This window comes from Ascidia mentula, chromosome 1 (genome assembly GCF_947561715.1).
Source record: "Ascidia mentula chromosome 1, kaAscMent1.1, whole genome shotgun sequence".
In the NCBI taxonomy this organism is placed as follows: Eukaryota; Metazoa; Chordata; class Ascidiacea; order Phlebobranchia; family Ascidiidae; genus Ascidia; species Ascidia mentula.
This window is the reverse complement of record NC_138566.1, coordinates 7,831,643-7,843,694: the sequence shown is the minus strand read 5'-3', so window position 1 is coordinate 7,843,694 and position 12,052 is coordinate 7,831,643. Positions and strand designations below refer to the sequence as shown.

The 12,052-nt window shown below is 35.0% G+C and overlaps 6 protein-coding genes across 6 annotated transcripts; 5 read left to right on the top strand and 1 right to left on the bottom strand.

The window, feature by feature from the left end:
• Positions 1-47: 47 nt before the first annotated feature.
• LOC145899637 (cytosolic Fe-S cluster assembly factor NUBP1 homolog) lies at positions 48-1,721 on the top strand. The gene is made up of 2 exons (XM_082988529.1): positions 48-655; positions 823-1,721. The coding sequence occupies exons 1-2, from the start codon at positions 77-79 to the stop codon at positions 1,219-1,221; spliced, it is 978 nt and encodes a 325-aa protein (XP_082844655.1). The 5' UTR covers positions 48-76; the 3' UTR covers positions 1,222-1,721.
• A 1,092-nt stretch (positions 1,722-2,813) lies between these two features.
• On the top strand, positions 2,814-4,688 carry LOC145905903 (cartilage-associated protein-like). Its single transcript, XM_082993231.1, has one exon. It carries the CDS (start codon positions 2,820-2,822, stop codon positions 4,086-4,088), a length of 1,269 nt encoding a protein of 422 aa, XP_082849357.1. The 5' UTR covers positions 2,814-2,819; the 3' UTR covers positions 4,089-4,688.
• A 4-nt stretch (positions 4,689-4,692) lies between these two features.
• On the top strand, positions 4,693-6,365 carry LOC145905924 (uncharacterized). Its single transcript, XM_082993254.1, has 3 exons — positions 4,693-4,903; positions 5,225-5,343; positions 5,708-6,365. The coding sequence occupies exons 1-3, from the start codon at positions 4,768-4,770 to the stop codon at positions 5,957-5,959; spliced, it is 507 nt and encodes a 168-aa protein (XP_082849380.1). The 5' UTR covers positions 4,693-4,767; the 3' UTR covers positions 5,960-6,365.
• Positions 6,366-6,493: 128 nt separating this feature from the next.
• LOC145905913 (OTU domain-containing protein 1-like) lies at positions 6,494-9,662 on the bottom strand. The gene is made up of 6 exons (XM_082993242.1): positions 9,470-9,662; positions 8,948-9,193; positions 8,343-8,475; positions 8,107-8,230; positions 7,575-7,810; positions 6,494-7,045 (listed from the first exon to the last, which is right to left on the bottom strand). The coding sequence occupies exons 1-6, from the start codon at positions 9,586-9,588 to the stop codon at positions 6,830-6,832; spliced, it is 1,074 nt and encodes a 357-aa protein (XP_082849368.1). The 5' UTR covers positions 9,589-9,662; the 3' UTR covers positions 6,494-6,829.
• Positions 9,663-10,666: 1,004 nt separating this feature from the next.
• LOC145891956 (14 kDa phosphohistidine phosphatase-like) lies at positions 10,667-11,094 on the top strand. The gene has a single exon (XM_082981970.1). The coding sequence runs from the start codon at positions 10,738-10,740 to the stop codon at positions 11,092-11,094; it is 357 nt and encodes a 118-aa protein (XP_082838096.1). The 5' UTR covers positions 10,667-10,737.
• Positions 11,095-11,108: 14 nt separating this feature from the next.
• LOC145891940 (uroporphyrinogen-III synthase-like) lies at positions 11,109-11,935 on the top strand. Its single transcript, XM_082981968.1, has one exon. The coding sequence runs from the start codon at positions 11,109-11,111 to the stop codon at positions 11,889-11,891; it is 783 nt and encodes a 260-aa protein (XP_082838094.1). The 3' UTR covers positions 11,892-11,935.
• Positions 11,936-12,052: the final 117 nt, after the last annotated feature.

Below are 12,052 nucleotides of genomic sequence, written 5' to 3'. Positions count from 1 at the left end.
GAAGAACCATTACTCGGCATTTTTACTTCGATGCTTCGCATGTCTGCGTGTGGAGGCGAAAATAGAGAAACTAAATATGGCAGATATTCCCGAAGACGCTCCTGAACATTGCCCCGGAACAGAAAGTGTCGACGCCGGAAAGGTGTCCGCCTGTGCTGGCTGTCCAAACCAGAACATCTGCGCAAGCGGAGAGGCAAAACTACCGGACCCCGACCTTCCAAAGATAAAAGAGAGTTTGTCGGATGTACGACACAAAATCTTGGTTTTATCGGGTAAAGGGGGCGTCGGAAAAAGCACTGTCACGGCGCATTTGGCGTATGCTCTCAGTAAGAATGCAGAAGAGCATGTTGGAGTGCTTGACGTGGACATATGTGGGCCGTCAATTCCACGAATAATGGGTGTCCTGAATGAACAAGTGCATAGTAGTGGTTCCGGTTGGTCTCCAATATACATCGAGGACAATCTGTGTGTTATGTCTCCAGGATTTTTACTTGCAAGCCCAAAAGATGCTGTGATCTGGAGAGGACCAAAGAAGAATGGTCTAATTAAGCAGTTCCTCCGAGATGTTGACTGGGGATCTTTGGATTATTTGGTGGTTGATACTCCACCTGGAACGTCTGATGAGCATTTGTCGATTGTACAATTTCTAGCAATGGTAAGAGCCATTGTACCACAAGCTTGCAAGAGGTTTCCCATTGTGAATACATAACATCGTAACAGCTCTTAATTATTTCAGGCAACTAAAAACTTTTTTATTGCATTTTGTTTTCAGGCGAAATTATTCAATTTTAGACAATTAAAAACTTTTGTGTTTCATTTCAGGCTGGAATAGATGGAGCAGTGATAGTTACAACCCCCCAAGAGGTGGCACTCTCTGATGTTCGAAAGGAAATAAACTTCTGCCGAAAAGTCAACATTCCAATCATTGGAATAATTGACAACATGAGTATTTTGATTTGCCCCAAATGCAAAAAAAGCTCCGTCATTTTCCCACCCATTGCTGGTGGGGTGGAAAATGTTGCCAAGGAAATGGGGATTCCCTTTCTTGGCAGCATTCCTCTGGATCCCATGATTGGTAAATGTTGTGACAATGGTCAGTCATATTTGCAATTTTCACCGGACTCACCAGCAACTAAAGCCTACTTGAACATTTGCGACAAAATCATTAAATTTTGTGACAAAGCAAGCTTGAATGGGCATTCTGACATGGACACATCCTGATTTAAACGCAATATATATCATATGTGTGACTGTTTTATTTGTGAATGTACAGTTTCTTTGTGTGATCCAACATGTGTTGAATAAAAAAATATGTCGCTTCATCTCAATCGTGTTTTGCAATCTGACAAGGCAGAGTATTTGAATATATTCTTGGTTAGAGCATTGTTTTCATTTGAGTATGCTAATATCTCACATAACAGTTAGATTTTAAATGGTGTTTTGTGTTTTTGCACTTTAATACACATTAAACTTACATACTTGCATGAATAAAATACAAAAATAGACCAATTATTTGAGCAGTAGTTTCTCATCACAAGCGCTTGGCAAGTGAATCTAAATAATATTGTTAACAAAATACAAAAAACAGCGATTACTTGTTGTTACACCAATCGGCAGTTTCCAAACAATAACTCTTTTGGACTCTTATTCAAACAATAACAAATTGATTCATAATAAACAAATCGTTGAAAATTTTAAAATGTTCTCCAATCTGGGTCATATTGGTGTCATGTTAATTTCATTCCTTTTCTCGTAAGGTCTTTCTTTGCTTCTTCAATTTGGAGTTTCAATTCTTTTGCAGCATCCGCACAATCATTGAAAGTAATGACTCTGTATATGATGACACCCAAAGAGTACATGCCAAATGCAATAATCATGATAAAAGGAAGAGGCAGTACTATATTGTATACATCTTCTGGAATGTTCTCTAAGAGTTCAAATACAACAGTTGCCCAAATAGCAATTATTATACCAACGCCCACAATCCATTCCATTAATTTTGTCATGGTGAATATCTACATCCAACGCTGCATAAAAAATAAGGGGTCCGTATGAGAAAGTACTGTCCCTCAAGCTTGTTTGAATATCACTAAACAACTTATTTGGCATTATTTTGAGGAAATTTTTAACTCAAAAAATCAGCATTTATTGTTTGTTCTTTAATCTGAATATGACGTCACAAAACTACTAACTCTTTCTTTCTTTAGGAAAAGCCCCCCTACCTCGTTGATTTAACATAAGGCATAGCTTGTTACTGTACCACTTTAGGTTTCCTATTGCACTAATTGCGTTAAGAATGGGACGAATTTTACCCGTAAGGGTGACTGTTCTGTTTTTGTTGACAAAAATTACTCCAACCCAGTCAACCATGTAAGAACTTACACGTGTACCGCAAGGTCAAAATGCTATTAAAAATCATATTATGTAGCCTATAATCGTTTGAAAACAGATTGTGAAAGTTTTCAAATTAAAGTAAGTGCATCGAAGTCTCAATGAATGTTTTCTCACGAATCAAACATTTTTGTGTGAATGAATGCAGTCAGTCATGCGCTTAATGAAATCACTCATGCATGCGAAAATTACAACAGTGGTTCTTTTTGTGCATTGAAGGTGATAACAGTTGTCTAGCTCATTGATTTTAACTTTTACTATCGTATGGTTAGCTGAATGAGTATAAAGTATTGAAAGTTTTGTTGAATTTTTAAACGCATTTTTGCTTTGTCTTAGCATTCAAGCAAATAGGGTATTGTTGTATTATTGAGAGTTGAAATAGATTTTGTAGTTTAAAATTCCAATTTGTATTTTCTAGACATTAAAGCATGAGATTCTTGGTTTGCTGTGTGTGTATTTCCGTAATTGTTATTGTTGAGGCCTTGAATGGCAATCCAGACTCTGCATTTCCTGACGACATCAAGATTCCTTTGGATGAACTCTGGGAATTGGGAAAGGAGAGTTATTTTGAAGAGGACTACCCTAATTGTATCAAAAATCTTGAAAAAGCTCTTGTTGCATACAGGATGATGAAACATGCTGACATTGCATGCAACCAAAAATGTAAAAATGCGAATATTTCTGCTGATTTGCCGCATTTGCAGTTGTCCAAGTATAATGACCTTTTAGTAATGGGAAACTTGGTTGCAGAAGGAAATTGCATTAAGCTGTGCATTGAAGAACACCCATATGGTGTTTCCCTGCAAAACAGGCCTTCAGAGAAAGTAATGGAAGCATTTCAGCAGCGTGAACCATATGACTTTCTTCAATTTTCATATTTTAAAACCAATTTGGTTAAGCAGGCATGTAAGGCTGTGTATACTCACCATCAAGCACATTTGAATGATGAAGCCACACTTAATAACATAAATTACTACAAAACAGTGGAAAATGTTACTGACGATGACTTTGTGGACTTGGAAGCATCAAAGTTTTATCTACATTTTGTGGCTGGTGTAACTGCGTATTCCAAAAAAAACTATAAGGATGTTGTTACAAACATTGAAAAGGCCCTATTAGAATACTATTCCGAGCATGAAGAGTGTGAACTGCTTTGTTATCAGCCCTACACCCCCACTTTCTTTCATCGCTTTTATCGTGCAATTTCTCATCAGTTTTTGGATTATTTAAAATGCCGTTGTTCTTGCCGTGAAAAGTTGAATCCACTTGTTAATGGGCATATATTTGAAAATGGCCTGTCCCAATGCTATGCTTACCTTCAATTTTCCTATTATCAACTTGAAAACTTTAAAAGTGCAGGAACGTGCGCTGCATCTACACTGTTACTGAACCCAGAAGATCCTGATGCCCAAAAGAACATGGCCTTCTACACCAATGCAGCACCTAAGTATGGACTGTCAACAACTGTACATTTGAAACCCAGGAAAGAAGCAGTTAAATTTAAAAACCATATTGCATTGCTTGAAGAAACTCTGAATCAAAGCAATGAGATTTTTGATCACAACGATGAGGGTGATGTTATATCCAATGAGGCAGATACTAACTCAGACAATATTGCAGATAATATCTTGGAGCAATTGGATGAACAAATTTTGCAAAAGATTCAGGAGCGTCTTGACAATATCATAGCGAAATAGACCAGATGGTATAGAATATTGTAAATTGTGTTTGGAAGTGTCATAGCTGCTTGCTCTAATGCAGTGTTTCGATTTATTTTGTTTGTTGCTTAAACATAAATGTTTATAATGTGAAAAAATATCTCATCATTTTTATGTCAAGTATATTCATTGAAACCTAAATTTTTCTTTCTTAAAAATTTCTTTCCTCCACCAATCTGCAAATACTAGGCTGAACACACACACTGATTTTTGACACCTAGCTGCAATATTCTTGTTTGTTGGACATGTTTAAAAATATTTGCTGTCACCAAAGTGTTTCTGTCTTGCCAAGTCAAATGTTAAAAGTTCATTTATATTAAGTATTTATTTGCAAGCACCATCTTCACTCCTTTGGAACAAGCACTTAAAAATTCTGATAACCTATCTGCTGCTAAGAGGACCTATATTATTTGCACTTGCCAGCTCTTTTAGACAAAACACACTGCTTTACTTGTACATCTTCCTTTGTAATTTTGCATGACATTTTTTCCTATACATACTCAAAATTGCTTTCATGCCTAAAACAGTATTACATCAAAATAATATTTTTGCAATTCAACATGAAATATTTTTTTGCAGGTTGCAGAATAATGTCACATAAACCTATTTCATAACAGTCAGTGGCAGATTGCATTACCTTGAGAAAGATCCACATACAATGGCAAGAAAAGCTGGTGATATTAATGCAAAAATTGCCTATCTAACCAACCCGAAAACAGGCCCGATATTGAAAGTAAAAAGACCACTGTTTCTTCGTGACACACCCTACTTTTCAAAAAAGCAATCCAGAAATGGTATGTTGGTGAATTAATTTTTTTTTGATCAACATCATGCCTATATCACCTATGTAGTTTCAACAGTTTTGTGGGCTGTTTTCCAAGCAATATTTTTTGCTTTAAATTTTGTTGGTTGGTTGCAAGTAAATCTGAATAGCAGTTAAAGAAAATGTACAATTTTGTAAACAAACATTATCTCTTTTATCTTGTAAGCTATGTTTTAAAATTCTTTTTAAGGCATTTGAAATAAAAGCTGGAACTGCTTTAAGACATTTTATATTTTTTACTGCAACACCATGATACTTCTCAACAAACAACATCTCTTTTTTTATCTTGTAGCGTCTTCCTGCCAAGACCAGGCTTCAACTTTTTTTGATTGCCTCAAAATGAACGACTATCATGAAGGGAACTGTGCTCAACAACTCAAAGCGCTGATTGCATGTCAAAGCGCAATAGAGGTATTTACCAAAATTATGTATGATCTCTGCTGTGTTGCAAGACTTGTTTGAGGTGTGTCATATGTGCATGACTATTTATATAATATATTCGTACATACTGATTCATTGACTTTTAAAATCAAGTCTTACCAACAAAACTCAACCACAATATATTTCAGTCTTTTTTTTATATTTTTTGTCCACATCTTGAGTACTACACTAATTAAACATTGAAAGCAAATAAACAAAATGGCAATTTTTTTTAATCAACATTACGAGCAAAACAGCAGACCAAACTGATAACATTTTGAAAACAACCTTTACATATATCACTATTGTCACTGAATGATCCGTTTGTTTGCTTTAAAATTGCCCACATTTGCAGGCGAACATGCCTAAGAAAAGGAGTGCAAAAGACAAAAGGTTAAACAAGCCCAAACCACAGCAACAGACAGCTGATAGCCAAGTGAAAGCCACAAGACTTTATACAGTGTTTCCTAACCCAATAGATCCAAAATCCAAGATTATCCAACACAATATTTACAAGACCTCTTTTCAACAACTAACGAAGCTTGCACCGTACAAAGACCGTGGACAACTTGAAGCTGAGAAACGCTCAAATAAAAAAAACTCCTAATCAATAGCGTCATTGTATTTGTGTGCTATATGTAAAATTGTTTGATTTTGCATATATTTGAAAGCGGAACTATTTGATTTGGAAATAAAGTTAAATTTTTGTTGACAAAATGGAGGCATTTTAAAGAGTGCTGTGAAAACCTACTTACTACTTACGCAACCTGCTGTTTGCATCATAGTAGAAAGCATATATACAAAATAATTTTGAACAAGACCAATAGCTAGTCAGAAAAATGAACAGCAAAACAAGCTTTCAAGACAAATGGTTGACATTGTTTGTAAACCAAATTAAAACAAAAATTATGTGTGAAACCAAATAATGTTTGGCACAACTTGCACAAGTCCACATTAAGCCTGCTGCAAAATATCGTGCATATATAGTATTGCACAGAATAACAACAATTGTTACAATTTGTCAAAAATTTTAGTTTAAAAATACTGTAAAAGTTTACAGTTAAATAAAATATCTCTTATTTCTATGTGATTGGTTTATTTTTCTGGCTAAGCTTATTTGTGTTTTCTTTTGTCAATAGAAAAAAAATTATTAGAAAAACATTGTGTCACCTAAATAATCATCAAATTTAAAGGGAAAAAATCAACTATGTAAGGACAAAAAACAAGAATAACTTTTACTTTCATGTTGTGTTTGAATGAATTTTGATTGCATGCATTTGAACAGTTTATTAGGTCTTGTAAAAATTGTTTTTAGTATAAGAAGTGCACAAAAACATTTTTCTACAGCAAAGGCACAGTTTTAAGCATGGCAACACATAAACAGAGAACTTTATTTGGGAAAAATTGCAAGAAAATTGGTTGAATAGTAAGCTTTGCTCTTTCACAGTTAAACACAGGTAAAAGATTTTAAAATGTATCATGCATATTGATCACCAAATTCTGTTTCAAATGCACACCTTTCTTCTTCTTTTTGTAGTGATCTTGCAAGAGCCTCATCATGTTTAAGTGCTTGTGCATGTGCAGTGTCCAGTTTTTGTTGATTTGCATCAGTTGGTTCACTACTGGAGCAACTTGCCCCAGCCATATGCGACATCAAGTTTTTAATGCTGTTTGTGATGCCTGAAATTCCCATCTATAAAATATAATATATTTTTTAGTGTTCTTTTTTATGTGAGAATTTTTGATATAATTATATGTTAAATTCCACAAAGCGATCTGTGGACAATTTAGATGGATTTTTTATTGAGAAAAATGTATTTCGAGTTGCGTAATGTTTCGTAACTTTTTGTGTTAGGTATATACTTAACTTTCTTCTTTCTGTTTTTCCTTTTGATGCTTTTTAGGCAAAATATATTTTTCTCAATAAAAATCCATCTGAGCTGTCCACAGATCGCTTTGTGGAATTTAATGTATAATTATATTGATACGGTGTGCGATTGACAGCCTATCTTTAGTTTTTAAATTGATCCAGTTTTTCTATTCTTTAATCACATTGCGACAATTTTCGCTTCGTTTTTTCTCTGCATTAGAAGGCGTAAAACACATTATGGGTGATGTGACTGTACAAATGTTTCAATACCCAATACATAAATGTGGCACATTGCTTTAGGAATATATAAAAAACAATCCTTACGACTAAAACTAACAAAAACTGTTCTTACTCCTGATTCCTCGTGTGCAATTTTCTTGGCAAGCTTTTCATCTTTGTCAAGTCTTGATTTTACTTCCTTTACCCACTTTTTGTAATGCACATTTTTCATTTTGCAGTCGACAATAAGGTCATAATGTCCATTGGACAACCACGAAAGCCATACGGTGTCCTTTGCCTCGATTGGTTTTCCATCTCGTCGGAAATGATGCAAGGTGGTAAACACTTTGCTATTCGTTTCAGATCCACCTGCAACAATAGACCTGTTACTTAAAAAATAACATCCATTTTCCCCTACATGGCTCACCAAGTCATAATAAAAATCACTGGTTTTGTTTATTTGAGCAGAATTTGTTACATCGTCGAATTAAACTTGCATATTACATAGGTAAAATGTTTACACTGGTCATAATTATGTATGACATGAGGTGGAAATATTTTGTATTTACTGTTTTAGTTTGGGTGTACTTGAGCTATTTGCCACAGATATGTGTCTTAAACATCAATTGAAAATCCTAAACAACTGCTGTATAATGTTATCAAACCTGTTACTATCATAACATTAATGTCGAGCATCTGTGTAATGGCCAGAATCTCTGGGTAACTTGCCCATGTTGAGTCTCTGGAAACATCTTTTAAAAACTCCCACGCATCTCCCTCTATTATGTCCTTCAACAAATACAAAGTCATTCTGCTTTAACCAAATTTCTAGATTTTACATAACATCTTCAATTCAAAATAAATATGACAACTTTTGTATTATGAAATGAACAAAAGTTACCTTAAACTCATCAATGTGTTCTTGTATATGGTGAACAACCTCTGTCCTGAGTACCATGTACTTTGACTGGTCATGAACCAAAGCTTGAGCAAATGCACGATACAAACAGTTGCCATCAGGAATGATTAAAAACCTAAAATATTAGTTTTAAGTGTAACCATAGCATTACGTTTATAAGACACTGACTTATAAAAAGTAACAGATTTTTACCTCGGAAACATACCTTTCCATAAATGCTTTTCTTATCAAGGCTTTTCTTGTTATTATGTTTACTATAATCACCCCTTTATTAAAAAATTATAATAATAATAACAATAATAATTTTTATTTTTCCCGTCGTGATAGCAGTCTAATTACGCCGTAAACATGTGCAGTGAACTGACGAGAACCGAACAGCTTTGAACCGTAGGCGATTATCGAGAAGCTGCTATAAACCTTCTGTCTGATTACAAACAAATAAAGTGTCGTTTATAAAATTTTCAAACATTCTTTATGGTCAGTATTGTGATGTGGTTTTACAATAATTAACTTACATCAAGTTGTTTGTTTAGAAAAAGTAAACAGACATGCTTCCATGTATGCAATTGCCTTACTAATAACCATACCGATGATAGCCAAATTTTTTTTCGAGATATTGGTCTTGTGCTTCCAGCTCAGGTAGGACTTTGTTTTGTCTTTCGGTAGGGTAGTTTTTTGGGGCAGAGCTTGTGTCAGAGCTGGACTTGGCATGATCAACCTCATCACCATCAGAGGAATAGCATAGGTGTTCTTCTTGTATGGTTGCTAAGTCTCGGTTTAAACCATTTGTGTCAGAAATAGAGAATGAACGCCCTCTTGTAAATGAGGGACGTCTGAAAGTAAAGTAAAACAAATTGAATTTACAGAAAACAAAAGTAGACTATGAGAATATCAGAACAAGAATATGGAATTGTGTGACAAGTGTTACATGCTGTTTTCAACACAACACAGTTTTGTCATTATTATCATGTAAGAACACTTAAAGAAAATAAAACAAAAGGCAAGGCTTATTTCGGACAAAAAAATTCATACCAACTGACCAACTAAAAACAAAAAATAAAATAGTCGACAGAAATAGGTTTTGTTTAAAATACAATTTAATATATCACCTGACAATTTCGGAAGGTTGACTTTCAGCGTTTACACACCAGGACGGTAGCATATGCCATGGGTATATTGCATGCGGGTATATTGCATGCGGGTACATCTTGGCATGACTTTGTTTCATCCACGCCTAACGACTAGTGTTGTAATCCTGCAAATCCTGAAAAACACTTTTTTCCAACAAACCATTTCGCCACAAATGTAAACAATTGGTCACCTGCTACAAACAGGGGAATCCCCATGTTTACCAATAGTCCAGCGAAAAATAAATTAAATTTCCTGTTTATGCTATTTACCGTTTACAGTTTAGTTTTTCTAAACCTGTTGGTTATTTATATAAAATTCGCTCCTTCTGCACTAACTTTTCGAGATTTTTGAAATGCAAAAAAATACATACTGTCATATGTCAACAAAAATCTAGTTCTGTGAAGACGAAAAAAAAGATTTTAGCAACGAAAAAACAAATGCGAATCGATTCCAAACCACAAGTTCTACGTAACAAATTTTACTTTAATTCTTCGCAAGACGTTTTACTTCGATCTGGACCACGTAAAGTACAAACGAGCTCCTTATTGTTTAAATTTGACTGACGTCGATGTGAAAGTATTGATTGTTTCATAATCTAACAATTCAAGGAAGTTAGCACAATTTTTACTCACTTCAGACAATTTTTTGTTTATAAATTCAGCTCAGACTAAAATGCAATAACATTTCGCCTACACAGCAGGCAATCGAAGTGAACTTTTTCGATTGACATATCAGAATTCCCAAAATGCATTTTTATATTTGCGGGTTCGCTAACTGCCATAGCTATCGCACGAATTTTGAATGTTTGCAACATCGTGGTTGTGCAACGAGATAAACACTACCCTGGGACACAGATTCGTCGAGATACTTGATCCAAAATTAAATAACATCCGTGTGATGGAGCTGGAGGACTCTTTTCAATACAATCCGTGCGATGGAGCTGGATAACATTTTTAAATAACATCCGCGTGATGAAGCTACTAAAAACGGGTAGAGTTACTTTACAAAGTGGCCATTATCCCCTGATGGAAAATGCTTTCGTAGATTTATTCGCCAAAGTTTATGGTAAAAATGAACATAAGCAAAAAGAAAGGTCATTTATTAACAAGTCATAATATCCTTTGCCTTGTAAAACAGCGAAATTATCCGCGTTCACGTTTTGTTAATTTAGCAGGAGGAAGCAATTTAGCCTTTGATTTTAAACTTAGCCTACACAAAAATACAATTACGTTGAGTACGATTTAAAATGACGGATAATCAAAGATTGGAATGCATTCCCAATGTTATTATTGACAGTGGCGTTTTTAAATATATACAAATAAGAGTTTCCAGCAAAAGCTCATCAAAGATTGTGATTCGTGGTTTTGTGGATGCAGAATATCACGCAGACGTTTATGACCAATCTGGCCCACAAATTGAAGCTCTAGGTCTTAAAACTGAAGTCATTGGTGGTGGAAGAATAAAACACGAAGACAGGTTAAAAACTGTGGATGTATATGGTTACTCGGTCGGATTTGGAAAAGCTGACCATGAGGTGACTGTTAAAATACTTCAGGAGAACTATCCAGAATACAAAATTTCATGGTCAGATGAAGGATACTAACTTAAAAAAGCGCCATGAAAATTGTACTTATGCGGAATTGCCTTTTGCCTGAAGATGCCTACCATGAATTGTTGGACCCTATAGCACATGTTACTTGTATCCCTGTATTGTCTTTTTCTTACATAAACATTAACCTACTGCAGGAGAAGATCAATCAGCCAAGTTTATACAGTGGAATTATACTAACCAGCAAAAGAGCCATTGAAGCTCTGAAAGTGTGTGTAGTCGACTCAAAAAATCTTCCAAATGAATGGCTCCATAAACCTTGCTATGTTGTTGGTGACACAACAGCCATTGCCGCACAAAGTATGGGCTTTCAAATTAAAGGAAAAGAGTCGGGGAATGCTGAAGCTCTTGCCAAGTTTATCATCTCCGACAAAGCTAATCTTAAAAGGAACTCTCCGCTATTGTTTGTATGTGGCCAAAGCAGGAGAGAGGTCCTGCCAAAATATTTACAAGAACATGAACAACCATGTGAAATTCTCGAAGTGTATTGCTCTGGGGCAGATCCATTGGTCGAACATAAAATTAAATCGTATTGCGAACAACATTCAGCACCCCAGTATCTGGTATATTTTAGTCCTCTGGGATATAAATTTTCCTTTTTTGTGTGGAAAGATTTTTTGTGCGACTCCAATTCTCCTGTAAAGGTTGTAACTATTGGACAAACCACTGCAAAAGCATTTGGAAATGAGGATGTTGAAGTGATGATTGCAAATCAGCCCACAGCTGCATCTGTGCATGATGCAATTGAAACTGATATTAAAAGCAATTGTGGTGCATTGGAAAATCTTTAAATAGTGTCATTTATGTTGTATGGCAATAAACTCATTTTATCGTGTACGTAACACTTTTTAAATTGTAGTGTTTGAATGCCTCCCTGAGGGTCCATCAAATTTTCATATACGTTTATCGAGAATCGGCAGAGAAGTAGAATTTTTGCCATTATCTACGATTT